Consider the following 19994-nt stretch of genomic DNA (forward strand, 5'->3'; position numbering starts at 1 on the left):
CGCTTACATGTAACAATTGGTTCCAGCCCTGCCTGCTCTGGTTGCCGTGGACGTTCTGTTCTCGAAATATAATTAATTTACACCGGGAGACTTTCCTTCCCACAGGCTACAGTACTACACCCACTGGGGCAACGATTAAGAGGTAAATGTGAGGTAAGAAAAGATGTAGGGCTGGAACTGGAATAAAATTATATTACCTTGGTAACAACCCTTTTATGTGTGTGTGTGTGTGTGTGTGTGTGTGTGTGTGGGTTTAAAACCGCGAATGAAAAGTCACTTTTCGTCTGATTGTGTCATTGAGAGTACAGTCTCGTCCAAGAACGTCTCACGCCAGAGGGGTCCATTATTATTTTCATGATGCTGGAAGTATGACAGAGTGCAGCAGCCTGAGCCGTATTACTGAGTTTCCCCGGTAAACCCTCATCGCAGCACTAACCGCCCGCGTATTGGGTTACCAAGTGACAGGCAGCAACCCGACTTTCCCTTGAGTTACCAGATAGAATGTTTGGCTCTAACTCTAATCCCAAGAGGAAGTGCTCAAGATTGCTTTTAAAGGGTTGGTGTGGACCACAGCACACGTCTTGGAAAGTGCGAAGGGATTGGTAGGTGGAAAGCGATCCGACCTTTGATTATACCAGCTCAGAAGGAAGGAGAATTTGACAGTGTATTAGTAATGTTTTTTTTTTAGCCATTTAACGCCTTTGTTCAGTGTTGACATCTACCATGTTTTAATGCTGTCGGTGATGAGGGATGGATACTTCTTGAAGCGTATATCTCGATCTGAGTTCAGTCTTCGAGACCTGCTTTGTGTAGCAGCAGTGGATGTGCACACACGCTCCTCATCTAGTGCTATGATTTCTCTAATATGTTATGTTATAATTTTATGCTTTCGACTATTAACCGTAAGACTAAAATCTTGTGAAAACCTGTACAGGTGTCACACGTTTGGAAACACTAAGGTTTGGTCTGTGGGAGTGAGCATAAATGAAACTAGTGAACACTGTTCATATACATACATACTGCACGTAAGTCGTTGTAATATATTCATCTCTAAGTTCGATGTTTACTAAGAACAGGTCGCCGGGCCCGGGCAGCTGCCGGTGCGAGGTATGATAAAATCTCAGCTCGCGCGAGGTCAACACTGTCAGTGATTGACACCACTTCTTCCCCTCTCCCATCCCTCCCTCCCTCCCTACCCCGCCTGCTTCACTAACGGACCCGCCCGACTCACGTGTCACCATCCTCTCATCCTTGTGTCCTCCGTCCTACCTTAGTCACACTGCACATCCTGACTCGACATTTACTACCCCAGCAACGTTACGAGCTAGACCTTGCCACTCGCGATTTTTTTTGAAAGATCTTGAAGCATTTGTACAGCCTGGTAGTTTTTTAACATTTGCGATGCTATATTAACATTTGGTTGACGCCTTGAGTTGCACGACCATCAAAGGAGACAGGAAAGTTGTGAGAGGTTTTAGAAAGAGAAATAGGATGGGACTGGATTTTCGTGCCATTAATCTTGTCATTCACTACATCTGCCTCACTGGGAAATGCTAGCAGTCCTGGTCCGAGTTGAAAATGAGATGCTTGTGACAAGAAGTGACCTAGATGGAGCAAGAGAAGGTCTTACAGGGACTGTGTGAGAAGCAACGAAATGCATCGCTTGGTCGTCAGCTTATGATTACTTGTTGTTATTTGTTATAGAACGGATTTTGTTGAGGAGGAGGAGGAGGAGGAGGAGAGCGTTGGAGCCAGGACAGAACCCTGAGGGACACCGTTGCATACACAGAAGGAGGCTGATACATCAGCAGCTATAGAGGTGGACTGATATTGGGGGAAAACCAGAAATGAATGGAGAGAGAGAGAGAGAGAGAGAGAGAGAGAGAGAGAGAGAGAGAGAGAGAGAGAGAGAGAGAGAGAGAGAGAGAGAGGCTGAAAGAGGGTAGCTTGAAGGTCGGAAGGGGAAGCCACGCCCTGTGTAATGTTCTGTTACATTCAAGACAGCAAGAAAAGATTCCCAGATTCTCTCCTGGAGGAGGCCCGGACGTCAGTAAGAATAGGAAAAGACGTCACTGTTAGATGTCACCTTGCGAAGGCCATGCTGATGGCTAGAGGGATTCAAGATGCGTAAGGAAGAGTGGAGTTGAGGAGAGACTGGGAGGCTTTGGATATGATAAGGCCAAACCAATATAAGGATAACTGGAAGAGTTAAAACGGCCATCTCTCTTTGGGCTGAGCTATACCAATGATTTGTCTCCAAGAGATGGCCAAATTTTGGCTTTTAAGCAGAAGTGAAGCATTCGAACAAGCACTGACGCCGTTTTCAAAAACCTTTTCCTAAAAACTCACAAGAATGGGTGTAATCTGGACCACAAGCCTGGCTTGTGTCTATAGAGAGAAGTGCTTTGTGGGCGGCTGGAGAAGAGATTGTAGGGAGGGGCTTAGGAACAGAAGGAGGTGAGGTGGTGTTAGCCTCACGGAAGCGAAAGGAGGTAAGAGATTTGAGACGAGCTCTTTTGTCGTTAGAAAGATATGGCAGAAGAGGAGGAGAGCGAAGAAGACGCACCGTAAGACGAGAGGAGTTTGTCACTGGATGAAGAACAGGCTGACATACTCCCCTTTAGGTAAAAAGGAACGCTTCGATTTGTGTAGAGCATATTTGCAGTGCCTTCGGCCGGCCGGAGATGAAATCTGAATGCTGCCCGAGAGGGAAGTTTTCGTTAGGTCTTATAAGCCAGGTCTCTCTCCCTCCCCCGCCCGCCCGCCCGCGCGATTGGCCACAGAGCAGTATTGGCTGAACCATAAACCGGAAGAAGAGAGAGTAGTCATCAGGGATACACGCCTCCCTCCCTCCCTGCCTGAAGGAATGGTAGGAGGTACAAGTGTGACGTGCGACGGATGGGAATGTGACGTGCGACGGATGGGAGTGTGACGTGCGACGGATGGGAATGGTGGTGAACAGTGCTCTTGGTGTGTGATTAATTGATCATATATTTTTTTTAAGAATATGACGATGAGCCTGAGAGAAGCCGAGTTAGTGTGAGATGATGCCATGGTGATGGGCAAGGATGGGGGGACAGAAGGGTGACGCGGCCAGAGGTTTTATGTGGCGGATTCGGATCAATAAGCTAGGGAACACGGTGGGCGATGGGTCAGCCTGACATTTGTGGCTCCTCAGAGATTCTCCCTCTCTCTGTTGATAATTCATTTAGCCTCGTCTTCCCCTTCATAAAGTTCACCTGGACGTTACTAAGGGTTTTAGGTGACGGTGGAGGGAGCCACTGGTATTGGAACCAGTGGGTCGGTCAGGAGATGGGTGAGGTAACGCTCGTTAGGGAAGGACAACCCGAGGGTAAAGGACGAGGCGAGGGATTGACGCCACCACGGGAAGATGAGGTGGTGTAGGGCAGGGTGTGTGGTGGGTAAGACAGTGTTGTGGTTGTGTGGACGGTAGTGGTTTGGGTGGGTGAGGCAGTGTTGTGGTTGTATGGACGCTAGTGGTTTGGTGGGTGTGGTTGTGTGGACGCTAGTGGTGTTGAGGGTGAGGCTGTGTTGTGGTTGTGTGGACGGTAGTGGTTGGGTGGGTGAGGCTGTGTTGTGGTTGTGTGGACGCTAGTGGTGTGGAGGGTGAGTCGATGTTGTGGTTGTGTGGACGACACAACCTCAGGTGGAGTGGGTCAGGACGGTGGGAGTTGGCAGGGCAGGTGAGCAGTACGTGGGGTTGTTAACCTGTTGTCAGTCTTCCCCGGTGTGGACGCTCCTCCGTAACTTACCAAACCTACGGATTGTGTTGTTATTTCACATGATTTAGGTTTAAGACCTCCAGGCTTCCTGTTACTGTAATTTTATTGTAATTATTCATAAGAGCAGAGAGCAACACGAGACTTTCAAGCTCATTCAGTGGTAATAGTACCTTGCTACCAATACATATGTCCTTTAAATGCATACTGATGTGTCGTAATAATGGTCGATACGTTCAAAGCTGCGTATCGTCATTAAGTATTGTGAGTACCAAAATGGCAGAGGCCGCGCTGATGTCCCATGTTTATTAGTATTGTCGTCTAGCGTGGGAAAGATGTCACTGTGTTAGGTGTCCGGTCTGCCCCTAGCTAGACTCCTAACTAGGGACCTGGGGGGAGGGCCGGGGGTCACCTGGTAAGGCTGTGGCCTGCAGAGGTGGTAGGGGGGAGGGTCGGGTGGTCCCTGCTGCTCTCGTCTCGTCATTGACGTAAGCAAAGTCGTGGTCGGGGTCATGGTGGGCTGCCGGTCCTGCTGGCTCACGGTCTGCCACTGAGAGAGAGAGAGAGAGAGAGAGAGAGAGAGAGAGAGAGAGAGAGAGAGAGAGAGAGAGAGAGAGAGAGAGAGAGAGATTGGGACCGCCGAAATGCTGGCCTGTTTTCGTGTGTCTACCGTAACCGCTCCACTGAGAGAGGTTTGTGTGGAGCGCACTGGTAGCGTTGCCAATATTCACGATACACACTGGCTGGCGAGTACCATATGCTGAGAACACAATGGGAATGTTAGTTCCAGTTGATGTGTTTCACCGAGGCAGACCTTCGAGGATTGTGTGTGTGTCTTGGTTCCTGACGATGTGTTCTCGGTCAATCATTGCATTCCGCTCAATTACCCTGGCGCATTTTCCAGCCGTGTCACTCAGGTCGGCGGACTCTTCCAGCGAGAGTTCTGTTTGTGGGGACTGTCTCACGCACTCTCTTTCTGTTGACTCTGTGTCCAGCTCTGTTGTCGCTGTACGCACAGGAAAGACGATAATTTCCGCGACCTAATTTCTATTGCTCGTGGTCGGTGGAACTGGTGAGGCAGCGCTGGGACAGAGCGCGCGGTGTAGTTGAGGGTGGCCGAGGGTTGTAGAAATCACCGCCACATACAGTTTGATTATTTTTCTGATCCTCTATTACTTCACCACTTCCCCAAAATACCCTGAGATCGGAATGTGACATGATTGGTCTCCGAGACCGGAGACAGAGGTTCAAACATTATTGGTCAAAGGTTTTAAACCAGATTATTATGGATTCCCTCTCATTTAGGGTTCTCGGTCAAGCGCCATGTCTGACCGATGGTGGGCCCTGTCGGCCAGCGCTGGGCTAACCGCAGGGAAGCAGCGCCGTTGTATTCAGACCATGTTGCTCCCGTGGTATGGTGCAGACACCGCTGATGGCGGTGTTCATGCTGTCGACTAGGCTCCTGCCCCAGCCGCCCACCGGGACCATGATTCAATCTCTACAGACGGTCCTACTGCTCATAATGTGGCATATGATCCCTTGTATATTACAAGCGTATCGTTGCTCGCCCGTATCCTGAGGATGCTTATGTGTGGTCTTCTAGGAATAAGCTTTTATGGTGTGTGTTGGAGAGGATATTGTGCGGGAGATCCCGGCTATGGTCGGTGGAGTTCGCCTCCGTTTTCTCTGTGGATGTGGGAGGTGTGGGAGGTCGCGTTCGCCTCTGGTTCAGTTATCGTGCGCGAGGATGACTTCGGTCAACATGAGACTTCTGCCGAGGGGGGGAGATGTGGCATTACCAAAGACAGTGTCCTGTGTCTTGGGCGTCCATGGACGCAGGTCATATATTTTCCGGAGGCAGTGTTGACTGATTATCCATGTCAAAAAAAAAGAAAACGGAAAGAAACAAAAATCACGTTATATTTTCATGTCATTTTGTGTAGTCATCTGAAATCAACACTTCAAATTCTTCATCGTTAGACGGTCTTAATGCAAATAGCCACTTCCTCTCCGCCTCTAGCTGACGCCCATATCCTCTTTCTCATCACCAAGTGCTACTCCACTTGTGGCACTTGACCACGTCAGTGTTACAAGACATGATATGTGGTGTGGTGTGGTGGAGAGCGGCCAGCCAGGGTGTTCGCCATGAGGGCGTCTGACCAGGTTGGTCGCCCACCGTGTGGCACGGACACTCGCTCTCTCAAACTATGTAATGTATTGTAATGAAACATCTGCCGTCACTTGTAACATCCTGTATAATGTTATCCCGCTGGGGTCTGACTTAAAAAAAAAAAAAAAAAACAACTTTGTGACCTCTGTAATCCTTTTGCGCTGCCGCACACAGGATGAGCATGGGGTGTACGTTAACTAGCCTGGGGTTACCGGCATAAAGCCAGTCAAATTACCTCCTGTGACACCAGCGACACCTATCTGGACCTATTTATAGTGCATTTCGCTCATTCGCTCTCTGATAGTGTGAATGATTTTGGGGGAGGAATTTCCACACATAATACAATAGGCACGTGTCTTGCCTGAGAGGTTAGATTATCTCTTGATTCTTGAGGTGAAATTATCCAGAGCGAGACAGCTCATTAAAACTTTCACATCATATTTCATGGTAGTCGAGCGGTGTGAAGATCTATCTGGTGGGGAGGGCTTGGGTTGTGATGGTCCTGGAGAACCTCTGTCACAGCAGCTGCCACGCCACGCCACACCAGCCTTGCCCCTGCACAATCCTGAACTGAAAGGACGGTCACACGTGCCACAGCTCCTCTGCGCCTAGGGTTGTGATGGTCCTGGAGAGCCACCTCTGTCACAGCATCTGCCACGCCACGCCACACCACACCAGCTCCCCCCCTGCCGCTGCACGATCCTGAACTGGGACGGTCGCACGTGCCACAGCTCCTCTGCTCATCTCGTGATCATACAGGATGATATACAGTGTATGTAATGAGTAAGCTCCTCCCCACAGCTTCTTGAACCTCTTTTTTTTTTTTTCAATCTTTGTGTTCGCGTGATAAGATTTTTGTCATTACTCTTTTGTACGCTGTGAGGAGGGAGTTTTACACTCGCGTGGACACCATCTCTCGACCTCCCTCTTCCCTCATAATGTGTTTCAAACTTTGGTATGCCATTACCATTCATGATTTGGTTTTAGGTTTATTCCCATCATCGGCCGCCCTTGATACACCGCTACCACCTGACATGATGCTCCTCACCTCCCGTCATTTTTTCCCCACACAGGTGCGCATTCTTGCCCTTGGTGGGGGTTTTCCCCTCGGGAGTTCCCCTCAGTTTCTCATGATATTTGGCTTAGTTTCTTGATACATTACTGTCTTCATCTGTCTGGTGTCATTTATGAGCTTGGTGGTGGTGGTGGAACTGGTAGTGGGGCTTGGGTAGGTGGTAGTTGTGGTGGCACTGGCGTTAATGGTGGCAGGGCGTGGGTTGGTAGCGGAGGTAAGGGTGTGTGGAACGTGGGTAGGTGATGGTAGTGGTGGTGGTGGTGGCAGAAGGTGGGCAGTTGGTGGTGGTGGTGGCAAAAGGTGGGCAGTTGGTGGTGGTGGCAAAAGGTGGGCAGTTGGTGGTGGTGGTGGCAAAAGGTGGGCAGTTGGTGGTGGTGGCAAAAGGTGGGCAGTTGGTGGTGGTGGCAGGTGGTGGTAGGGGAGGTGATCAGGGAGCTACATCATTAGGAACAAAGGTGATCAATGAAGACCAATGACTAGGCTGCCGGAGAGCCAATAGCCAGCCATCCACGGGTGTTCCCCTCCCTGGCCCGCTCCCACCTCCTCCCTCCTCCTCCTCCTTTCCTCGTATATGTGAGGTTTTGGTGCTGTTGTCAGGCCGATTCCTGTGTACCATAGCGAACACCCATTTGTTTTACTCAACTGTGAACGTTTTACGTCTGTGTCGTTTCAGTCTGCCTTCGTACAACAGTGTCCTTATGTGTACATTGTACAGTGTCGTTGTTAATGCCTTGCTCGAAATCGACCTGTAGTATCGTGTGTGATTAGTGTGGTACGGGAAGAGAGTTTTCCACTCATGTTGCCCCGTCTCTTAACCTAGTACATTGTTCACTGTATCTTTACTCGTGTACACACACACACACACACACACACACACACACACACACACACACACACACAAACACACACACTCACACACACACACGGTTCGTGGTACAGTCACTGACCGTGAGTCATGGCGGGCCAGCCCGGGGCCGGGTCCCCATGGGTTCGAATCTCATGGTATAGTATGTCGCGCCATACCGTGGTGGTGTATGGGTTAGTGTCAAGTGGAACATCGCACATCTCACGCACACGTCTCGGGGTGTGTGGTATGACCCCTCCAACTCAGCTCGGGAGACTGGGAGGAGGAGGAGGAGCTGTGTTGTATATGTCGTGTATTATCATCTTGTCCTTCACGTCATCAGCTGCAGCCCATGAGACTCAGGATGACCTGCACGTTGCGCTTTGTATCAGCGAATTATTTGGTGATGCGCACGACATGTCTTGAGGAGTGATGCACTGGTGTATGTAAGGTTTCATATGCAACACGTACTGATTTTCTTTTCCTAGCTGGTCAGTCACAGTCGTGTTTGACATGGAGCATCATTTTCACATGAAGGATCGGGTTTGCACCCATGCATGATCTGAAGCCACGTAAGTAGTCAGTTATGTTCTCATAATCCACTGTGGCTACGTTATGTTGGATTAGACATGCATCTGTAGTCGCCTGATTGCCCAGGGTACCCTGCACTGGGAGTGTAAGTGCGCGGTTCACATACTCACATAGATAGACCGTCAGGCCAGCATACATGTCCTGCAGTATGGAGTTGATATATGGGAGGACCATACGTATATGTCATAGTGCAGTTCTGTGGAATTAACTACGAAGCCTAGCATTAGAGGCACGTATGGTTGTCTGTCTGTGCTGGGGATAACGTGTAAAGATCTTCCTTGAAACCTTATGGCCAAGTGTAGCCTGTTTAACTTGGCCTGACCTGCGGACCCTCTGATTTGTCTATTATTTCTGTTTTCATTGAGTGGTTGGTGCTATGTATGGTGGCTGTGTCTCGGTGGCACACAGGGGTAAGGGAGGCAACACTTGCTCTCCTCCTCTGCTGAGGAGGAGATGCACGTCAACGTGGCCCGCATCAGTGTCTAACATTGTCATGACGCAGCTGACTCCCTCCCTTCTCGTCCCTGCAGTGGGATCTTGCCTGACCTTTTATAAGATGATAAATCTTCTGGTTTATAGGTGATCGAATGTGCGTGTAAGCTCTTTTTTTTTTTTTTTTTTAAAGGTCCAAGGTTAGATATACTGAAAGACAGGCAAGAATTTTACCAAGAGGTGGGAAGGTTAGGGGAACGGTCATATGAAAGCGTGAACAGTACCGTGCGGACTGACGAGTTGAACATGGGTAGAATGACGGAGTGGTATACACCTGGATTATTGACCGCGATCATAGCAGGAGAGACGAGAGACGTGGAGGCTTGAGGGGGGGGATGGAGGAGGTAAAGGTCGACCCAATGATGGGGTTATAGAGATACATTGGCTCTTGTCAGGGAGGGAGGGAGGGAGGATGGCTTAAAAGCACCACTGCAGATTTTCAAGATTGCCCTGATGGGCGAATTTATTGGGTAGCGGGGCCACATCCTGCCTGGCAGCAGCATCCTGCCACAAGACTGTGTGCCGCGTGAGCCAGGTGCTTGATGTACCAGGCACAGCTTCAGCTTAGCTTCGTCAGGGAAGCTTCGTGATGGACCCAGATACTTGATGTACCAGGCACAGCTTCAGCTTAGCTTCGTCAGGGAAGCTTCGTGATGGACCCAGATACTTGATGTACCAGGCACAGCTTCAGCTTAGCTTCGTCAGGGAAGCTTCGTAATGGACCCAGATACTTGATGTACCAGGCACAGCTTCAGCTTAGCTTCGTCAGGGAAGCTTCGTAATGGACCTAGATGCTTGATGTACCAGGCACAGCTTCAGCTTAGCCTCGTCAGGGAAGCTTCCTGATGGACCCAGATGCTTGATGTACCAGGCACAGCTTCAGCTTAGCCTTCAAGCTACAGAACAGCTGTGGCTCGATAGAACACAGATCAAAGAATGCGAGAAGCAGGAAACTTCTACGATGGAAGAATTGTGAAGGACAAACTTATAACAAACGTTGTTTACCTGTCCATAACAAGAGGACCTACTGCTATAACAGACGTGGTTTATCTCCATAACAAGAGGGCCTGCTACTATAGCATACGTTGTTTACCTGTCCATAACAAGAGGACCTACTGCTATAACAGACGTGGTTTATCTCCATAACAAGAGGGCCTGCTACTATAGCATACGTTGTTTACCTGTCCATAACAAGAGGACCTACTGCTATAACAGACGTGGTTTATCTCCATAACAAGAGGGCCTGCTACTATAGCATACGTTGTTTACCTGTCCATAACAAGAGGACCTACTGCTATAACAGACGTGGTTTATCTCCATAACAAGAGGGCCTGCTACTATAGCATACGTTGTTTACTTGTCTATAACGCGAGGACCTATTGCTATAACAGACGTTGTTTACCTGTCCATAACAAGAGGACCTACTGCTATAACAGACCTTGGTTTCCTGTCCATACAAGAGGATCCTACTGCCCCTATAACAGACGTTGTTTACCTGTTCATAACAAGAGGGACCTACTGCTATAACAGACCTTGTTTACCTGTCCCATAACCAAGAGGACTTACTGCTATAACAGACGTTTGTTTACCTGGCCATAACAAGGAGGACCTACTGCTATAACAGACCTTTGTTTACCCTGTCCATAACAAGAGACCTACTGCTATAACAGACGTTGTTTACACTGTCCATAACCGCGAGGTGGACTCTACTGCTATAACATACCTTGTTTACCGTGTCTATAACGCGATGGAACCTACTGCCTATAACAGACGTGGTTTATCTCCATAACGCGAGGACCTACCTGCTATAACAGACGTGGTTTATCTCCATATCGTCGTCTGGGACCTACTGCTATAACAGACGTGGTTTATCTCCATAACGCGAGGACCTACTGCTATAACAGACCTTGTTTACCTGTCCATAACGCGAGGACCTACTGCTATAACAGACCTTGTTTACCTGTCTATAACGCGAGGACCTACTGCTATAACAGACCTTGTTTACCTGTCCAAAACAAGAGGACCTACTGCTATAACAGACCTTGTTTACCTGTCCATAACGCGAGGACCTACTGCTATAACAGACCTTGTTTACCTGTCCATAACAAGAGGACCTACTGCTATAACAGACCTTGTTTACCTGTCTATAACGCGAGGACCTACTGCTATAACAGACGTTGTTTACCTGTCCATAACAAGAGGACCTACTGCTATAACAGACCTTGTTTACCTGTCCATAACAAGAGGACCTACTGCTATAACAGACCTTGTTTACTTGTCCATAACAAGAGGACTTACTGCTATAACAGACGTTGTTTACCTGTCTATAACGCGAGGACCTACTGCTATAACAGACCTTGTTTACCTGTCCATAACAAGAGGACCTACTGCTATAACAGACCTTGTTTACCTGTCTATAACGCGAGGACCTACTGCTATAACAGACGTTGTTTACCTGTCCATAACAAGAGGACCTACTGCTATAACAGACCTTGTTTACCTGTCCATAACAAGAGGACCTACTGCTATAACAGACCTTGTTTACTTGTCCATAACAAGAGGACTTACTGCTATAACAGACCTTGTTTACCTGTCTATAACGCGAGGACCTACTGCTATAACAGACCTTGTTTACTTGTCCATAACAAGAGGACTTACTGCTATAACAGACCTTGTTTACCTGTCCATAACGCGAGGACCTACTGCTATAACAGACCTTGTTTACCTGTCCATAACGCGAGGACCTACTGCTATAACAGACGTGGTTTACCTGTCTATAACGCGAGGACCTACTGCTATAACAGACGTGGTTTATCTCCATAACGCGAGGACCTACTGCTATAACAGACGTGGTTTATCTCCATAACAAGAGGACCTACGTACCAGTGCTTCATATAAGTACCATGCAGAGAGTCACAAGTGGGTTTAAAGCTGCATCCAAACTTGTGTTAATTAAGGGAGTTTCTGTTTCCCTCTTCATGTATGTTCGCTGGCTGGGGTGCCCGGCCTTCCACATGAAACATGGATTTGTCGAGAAAGGTTTTGTATCGTACTGGAAGGTGGTAATTTTTTTTTTTTTTAGCGTCGTCCAAGGCTAGGCTCTGGTACCCTTGAGTCCTGACTTTGATCCTGAGGTACCTCTTATTATAATTCGAAGCTGCTGAGTCGCCCACTTTGAGTGGACTAAGTCTAATCTTACGTGTAAAGGCTTTTGAAAAGCAATCTTTGATGGTCTCAGGACGGCTCTCAAGGTGTGAGCGTGAAAGTTGAAAAACCTTCCCGCACACTGCAGTACCCGCAACAAAAGGGTAGACCATGCAGGTGCTACGGTTTGGCCGTGGGAGTAACACACACACACACACACACACACACACACACACACACACACACACACACACACACATTCTCTCTCTCTCTCTCTCTCTCTCTCTCTCTCTCTCTCTCTCTCTCTCTCTCTCTCTCTATGTATATATTGGAAAGGATCACAATTTTGCGCGTGATCAAGTATATTCCTACGAGTCCACGGGGGAAATGAAACACGGTAAGTTCCCTTATCGTGTTTCATTTTCCCCGTGGACTCATAGGAATATATATATATATATATATATATATATATATATATATATATATATATATATATATATATATATATATATATATATATATATATATATATATATCCCTGGGGATAGGGGATTAAGAATACTTCCCACGTATTCCCTGCGTGTCGTAGAAGGCGACTAAAAGGGGAGGGAGCGGGGGGCTGGAAATCCTCCCCTCTCGTTTTTTTTTTTTTTTTTGATTTTCCAAAAGAAGGAACAGAGAATTGAGCCAGGTGAGGGTATTCCCTCAAAGGCCCAGTCCTCTGTTTTTAATGCTACCTCGCTAACGCGGGAAATGGCGAATAGTTTAAAAGAAAAGAAAAAGATATATATATATATATATATATATATATATATATATATATATATATATATATATATTCATTTTCATACTATTCGCCATTACCCGCATTAGCGAGGTAGCGTTAAGAACAGAGGACTGGGCCTTTGAGGGAATATCCTCACCTGGCCCCCTTCTCTGTTCTTTCTTTTGGGAAATACTTCTAGTCTTTTCACTGCCACAGTTTTATTTACCGGCCGTCATTGATTCGTCTCCACCAACTGTGTCCCTCACCTTTGATACGATGGTTCCTTGGGCAGTGCTCTAACCCCAGCAGCCGAGTCGACTGTCACCAGCCTTCCTCACGGCAAGGGTCTGGTGGGTGGACCAGGCTGGACCTTTGATGTTGGGATCCCCCATTTATGTGTTGTAAGTTGAACGCTCGGGTACGTCTTGCAGGGAAGGTCTCCCGCTCTAATTTCGGAGAAGTTGTGAGGAACATGATTGGTGTTTCGGGTATTAGCTGGAGCAGTGTTTACCTTACCCTCCCTTTTTTTTTCCCCCTCCTCCCTTTTCCTCTCCTCGTCGTCTCTCTCAAGTCGTCTTTGTTCGATTATCCGGGTGGGAGTTGCGGAGGGGGGGGTTATTAGAAAATTATTCGACTTTAATCAAAGGGATCCGGAATAATTGGCTCCTGCTAATTGATCATCGGACTTGTTAGGGGGAATCGATCATTACTTCATTCCCGTGGCGTTGTGTGGCGCAGAGCCGGTCTCAGGCACACACACACACACACACACACACACACACACACCAGCTGGTGTGGAGGTACACAGATCCTGGACAAAGGTGTGCGGGTAGTTAGAGTCATGTAATTCCATTATGTGGCGTGGCGCCTTGACCGGGAAGGACAGAGAGACACAGGGGGAGGAAGCAGGGGCCGGTCTGGTGCCGGGAGTGTTCATCAGCAGGGAGGAGGCATGCAGGGAGAGAGGGAGGGAGATGGGTTGTGTTTTTTGGTCTGGTTGATGCTGACGGTAGTGGAGGGGATGGGAGAGGGTAGCCTGGCTTGGTATTGCTGTGGAAGGTCGTGTTGGCATGTGAGGTGAGGGTGAGTGTCCACATGGGAGGGTGTGTGTTAGGAGCCGGTGTATGGGTGTGGGAGGTAATGGCGCAGGGTGTGTGTTGTATATGTTCACTGTGAGGGAAGGGCGTGGGTGGTGGGGGTTTGAATTTTGAGGACCGTGGGAAGGGGCGATGTCGGTAGGATGAGGATGTGTGTGTGTGTGTGTGTGTGTGTGTGTGTGTGTGTGTGTGTGTGTGTGTGTGTGTGTGTTGGAAGGTTGTGGTGGTGAGGGACGTAGTCAGAAGTGTTGATGTAGTGTGTGCTAGGTCTGGGAGGCTGCGTGGGTCGAGATGGTGTGAGGGTAAGGACTATGTGTGAAGGAGTGAGGCGGGGTTGGATGAAGGTAATGGTATTGGATGAACGTTTCCATTATGGAGATCAGTGGACGCCTCTCTCTCTCTCTCTCTCTCTCTCTCTCTCTCTCTCTCTCTCTCTCTCTCTCTCTCTCTCTCTCTCTCTCTCTCTTACTGAGGGGGAAAAGCTTCTTCCCACCCCTCACGGCCACCTGTTGTAATAGTATTTTCATATATCTTCCCTGAGGGACAACGTGATGGACGTGATATTCCACAGATTATATAACTCGGGGGATGTTTCTCCTCCCCCCCTAGGAAGTGTCTTCATCTCAGGAACCAGGCAGCGTTGAGGGCTCATAGACGGATGTAAAAAGTGACCCCCCGAGGGAAAATTTCCCGACACATTGTATGATCAGACGTGGTGGCTGGGAGAAAAAATGGCCCCCAGAACTTCTTATCAGCGGCCCCAGCTCCCGGTGTGGAGGGGCGGGGCGGGGCGGGGTCTGGTTGCCCTCTCTCTCTATCTCTCTCTCTCTCCACCACCTCCATCTGGGATGACCACCTGGTGTATCCACCTGCTGGATTCGTCTAGGAAGTCCACTGACTGTGTCCTCTCGCTGGATCCGCCTAGTATCCACTTAAGTGTGTCCAGTTGCTCTGTCCACCTAGCATGTCCACCTCGTGTGCCCACCTGCTGTATCCATTTAGCAGGTCCTGTTAGTCTGCACCATCTGTCGTGTTCCCTTACCGTATCCATCCTCCGCGTCCATCTCCTGTGTCAACGTGGCCTGCCCACCCAGCATGTGTGTCAGGTGTGTACCCCCACCCGGTATGGGCGTCAGGGGTGTACCCTACGTAGTATGTACGTCAAGTGTGTACCCTACGTAGCATGTACGTCAGGTGTGTACTCTACGTAGTATGTACGTCAGGTGTGTACTCTACGTAGTATGTACGTCAAGTATGTACCTTTCGTGGTATGTAGGTCAGGTGTATACCCTACGTAGTATGTACGTCAGGTGTGTACCCTACGTAGCATGTACGTCAGGTGTGTACGTAGTATGTACGTCAGGTGTGTACTCTACGTAGTATGTAGGTCAGGTGTATAACCTACGTAGTATGTACGTCAGGTGTGTACCTTACGTGGTATGTACGTCAGGTATGTACCTTACGTGGTATGTGCGTCAGGTATGTACCTTTACGTGGTATGTACGTCAGGTGTGTACCTTACGTGGTATGTACGTCAGGTGTGTACCTTACGTAGTATGTACGTCAGGTATGTACCTTACGTGGTATGTACGTCAGGTGTGTACCTTACGTAGTATGTACGTCAGATATGTACCTTACGTGGTATGTGCGTCAGGTATGTACCTTTACGTGGTATGTACGTCAGGTGTGTACCCTACGTAGTATATACGTCAGGTATGTACCTTTACGTAGTATGTGCGTCAGGTATGTACCTTTACGTTTTATGTACGTCAGGTGTGTACCCTACGTAGTATATACGTCAGGTGTGTACCTTACGTGGTACGTACGTCAAGTGTGTACCCCCACCACCCGGCATGTGATCTTCATGTATCACAGTGACCCCGTGCGCTCTTGTTTCCCTCGGTCGCGTCCTCTGGTCATTAGAAGATAATGGTTCACTTCCCGTGGAGAATCCTGGCCACATGTTTTCCTGGGGCGGCTGGAAATCTTTCATTGTCCTTCCACGTCTTGCAGGTATACAAAGGGTCATTGTGCCAGACTTAGCTCAAACCTTTCCCCCGCAGTTGCTGGGCATGAATCCATCTGTACTAACTTCTCCACCGTCATTACTGTCTTTATTTTGAACATCTTTGCTAACTTCTCCACGATCATTACTGTCTTTGTTTTGAACATCTTTACTAACTTCTCCGCGATCATTACTGTCTTTATTTTGAACATCTGTACTAACTTCTCCACGATCATTACTGTCTTTATTTTGAACATCTTTACTAACTTCTCCACGATCATTACTGTCTTTGTTTTGAACATCTTTACTAACTTCTCCACGATCATTACTGTCTTTGTTTTGAACATCTTTACTAACTTCTCCACGATCATTACTGTCTTTATTTTGAACATCTGTACTAACTTCTCCACCATCATTACTTTCTTTATTTTGAACTTGTGTAACGTGCAGTCATATTTATCACACAGACAGATTTGTAACATATATATCACACAGCCACATGTGTAACATAATGTTTATCACACAGACATGTGTAACATAATGTTTATCACACAGACATGTGTAACATAATGTTTATCACACACACACACATGTGTAACATAATGTTTATCACACAGACACATGTGTAACATAGAGTAATGTTTATCACACATACACATGTGTAACATAGAATAATGTTTATCACACAGACACATGTGTTACATAATGTTTATCACACATACACATGTGTAACATAATGTTTATCACACAGACACATGTGTAACATAATGTTTATCACACAGACACATGTGTAACATAATGTTTATCACACAGACACATGTGTAACATAATGTTTATCACACATACACATGTGTAACATAATGTTTATCACACAGACACATGTGTAACATAATGTTTATCACACAGACACATGTGTAACATAGAGTAATGTTTATCACACATACACATGTGTAACATAGAATAATGTTTATCACACATACACATGTGTAACATAATGTTTATCACACAGACACATGTGTAACATAATGTTTATCACACAGACACATGTGTAACATAATGTTTATCACACAGACACATGTGTAACATATATCACAGCCACATCTTGGATTATGACGACACCCTCAGAACACTTGTCGTATTCCTCCACACGTGTAGGTCGGACATACGTCCTTCTCTGGAACATATACAGGACTTTTCCTGCCTCTCCCACAGTCAGGTATTTCGGCTTCCTCACACCTGCCAGACGTACTGTAGCATTCTCTTTACGTCCGCTCGTCATGATTTTATCTTTTTGCCCCACCTGCCTGTATCTTACATCTGTTGGATGTATTTGCCATGCTCCCCCTCACACACACACACACACACACACACACACACACACACACACTAAGCTTACACTCGTCTTCCAGCTGGATGATTGAGTCGTGACCTTTAAGTCACCAATCGACTTGCAGAGAACTTCGTTATCTAGTACAGTTCGTCGATATTGTGACCAGTCAGGTGGTGTATGGTGGTGACCAGCCACCGACACGGTGACCAGATGGATGGATGCTGGTGATCAGCCCGTGAGACGGTGGTGATGTACGAGTTAATTGGTGACTGACCAGTCATTTTGGTGGTAGTATTGTGTAACTCCCTCGTGGGATACTGGTGATCAGCGAGCTGGTTCGTTGGTCGCCGAACATGTGGTTGGTGATGACCAGCCGGTTGGTGCGTAACAGCCAGTTGGGTCGTCTACATTTCCTTAGATGGTAAACGTCTGACTACAGCTGGCTGGGTTGTGGGGACCAGCTGGGCGGACGGTACTTGGCTAGTTATTAATGATCACTTTGCTAGGTGGTGACTAGCCAGCCACCTGGAGAGTGTTGATTTGCTGGCGAGGTGGTGGTGACCAGTTTCACAGATAGTGACAGACCACGTCGCCAGATGGCGGATGGTAGTGACACTCTGGCTGAGAGGTCTGGTTGGCTGGTCGGGAGGGAGGTCTGGCTGGTCGAGAGGGAGATCTGGCTGGCTGGCTGGTCGGGAGTGGTCTGGCTGGTCGAGAGGGAGATCTGGCTGCCTGGCTTGTTGGGAGTGAGGTCTGGCTGGCTGTCTGGCTGGTCGGGAGTGGTCTGGCTGGTCGGGAGGGAGGTCTGGCTATCTGGCTTGTTGGGAGTGAGGTCTGGCTGGCTGTCTGGCTGGTCGGGAGTGGTCTGGCTGGTCGGGAGGGAGGTCTGGCTGTCTGGCTGGGAGGGAGGTCTGGCTGGCTGGCTGGCTGGTCGGGAGTGAAGTCTGGCTGTCTGGCTGGGAGGGAGGTCTGGCTGGCTGGTCGGGAGGGGGGTCTGGCTGGCCGAGCCAGGTTCATTAAGACCGCCCGTTTGATCGTAGAACGACGACAAAATAGAAATTAATATAACAATAAAAGTTACGTGTCAAAGGCGGAGACGAACGGGATGAAAGAGAAGGCTCGCTCCCACCCACAGCCTGGCCGGTGTTGTGAGGATAAGTCTCCTTGTTGTACACCTGTGCGGGGGTCACGCCTCCCTCATGTACAGGTGTGACACGGCCACATGTTTGTCATGTGTGTATGGCCACTGTGTATATCTGGCTCCTATATATATCTCCTTGATCCCGGCGGTACGACCGTCGTGTCGGGTGTACGACCGACGACCCTAGCGTTCCAGCCGACGCGTCGGGACGATCTCTGTGGATGACAAGTGTGGTCAGATGTCATGCTGCGCTACCCCAAGGGCCGTACTGTCTTGCTCACGGGGAGAAGAGAAATGGCAACTTTGGTTAAGAATGTGTGGAGTGCGAGATGCACCGAGAAACGTAGTGAGACGTGGGTACGTTGTGTTGCCGGTCGGCCTCGCCTACAGCTCACTCACTCTCCCCCACGCCACCACTCACCTCAGTGTTCATGAGGACGATCCGTACGCCTCACACTTGCAGCTGCTCAAGGTATCATCTCCTGTATTTTTACAGGTTTATTGTCGAAATGCTTGGCACAGTGTGTGTCCGCTGTAGGGTCAGTGGCGTATGGGTGTGTGTCTGTAAGCTGGAAGACTTTATAAAACGTTGTGGCATCACACTGTGGCATGGAGGCCGGCCACGATCACCAGGGAGGCAGCAGCGGCTCCTGCTGTGTCTCGCGCCTTGCGTCATGTTAGTACGTCTGTATGACCGATTTTTATCCATGTTTGTTTATATAGCGACGCAGTGTATACTGTGTGTGTGTGTGTGTGTGTGTGTGTGTGTGTGTGTGTGTGCGCGCGTGTGTGTGTGTGTGTGTGTGTGTGTGTGTGTTTGTGTGTGTGTGTGTGCTGAAGCTACAGAGCCCACGAGGTAATATTAACGTAATTATCTTTCCTGTTGCAGGGTCCATCATGTTCCACGTGCGGCGGCGACCTGCGGACCACGGCCCCCGCAAGCGGAAGAAGAAGCCGGTGAAGGGCGTGGGTAGCGGGGGCGGGCCCGGGGGCGACGCCCACGACCACCACCGTCCCCGCGACCCACACTTCCTCCCCGACAGGCTTCCCTTCCTCATCGAGCTGGGTCCTGGTGAGTACTACCCACAACCTCTGCCTCACTCGCTGTGGTAAGCTGGCTCCTCCGCCGGCACCAGGGTCACAACCCTGGGTACAACCGCAACGTTGGTATTATCCTCTTGTTCTCACCTCCTCTCCTGTGGTGGAGAGGTGGAAGTGTGGGTGGTGTGTGTGGGGCAGCTGGCGTCAGGCGGCGGAGTGGCAGCGCACCCGTGGTGGGTGCTGGTTGTACTGGGGGATCTTGGTCTGGAGTGTGACGTTACCTGCCACTGATTGATGTGGGGGGAGGGGGCACTGGCGGAGACCGCATCACTACAGTCACCTGGACGGGCACGCGCACACTCACTCACTCACTGTACAGCAAATTAAGACACAGTAGGGAGATAGATAGATGAGAGAGAGAGAGAGAGAGAGAGAGAGAGAGAGAGAGAGAGAGAGAGAACAAGTACGGGATCCGGCAGAAGTTCGTAATGGTCCAGACATGTGAAGCCACTCTCTCAAGGAATTCATCAAGACAGGAAAAACTCTTTTGAGTACTTC

The 19994-nt window shown here is 48.8% G+C and overlaps 1 protein-coding gene across 12 annotated transcripts in view; it reads left to right on the plus strand.

The window, feature by feature from the left end:
- Nucleotides 1-19994, plus strand: part of cno (adherens junction formation factor afadin) — a 585480-nt gene that overhangs the window by 310772 nt on the left and 254714 nt on the right. For all 12 annotated transcript variants that reach the window (XM_071673965.1, XM_071673968.1, XM_071673973.1 and 9 more), the window contains one exon: nucleotides 19285-19467. In XM_071673965.1, coding sequence (XP_071530066.1) covers nucleotides 19285-19467 — 183 coding nt within the window. The remainder of the gene's footprint in view (nucleotides 1-19284; nucleotides 19468-19994) is intronic.

Source organism: Panulirus ornatus, chromosome 19, assembly GCF_036320965.1.
Source record: "Panulirus ornatus isolate Po-2019 chromosome 19, ASM3632096v1, whole genome shotgun sequence".
Lineage (NCBI taxonomy): Eukaryota > Metazoa > Arthropoda > Malacostraca > Decapoda > Palinuridae > Panulirus > Panulirus ornatus.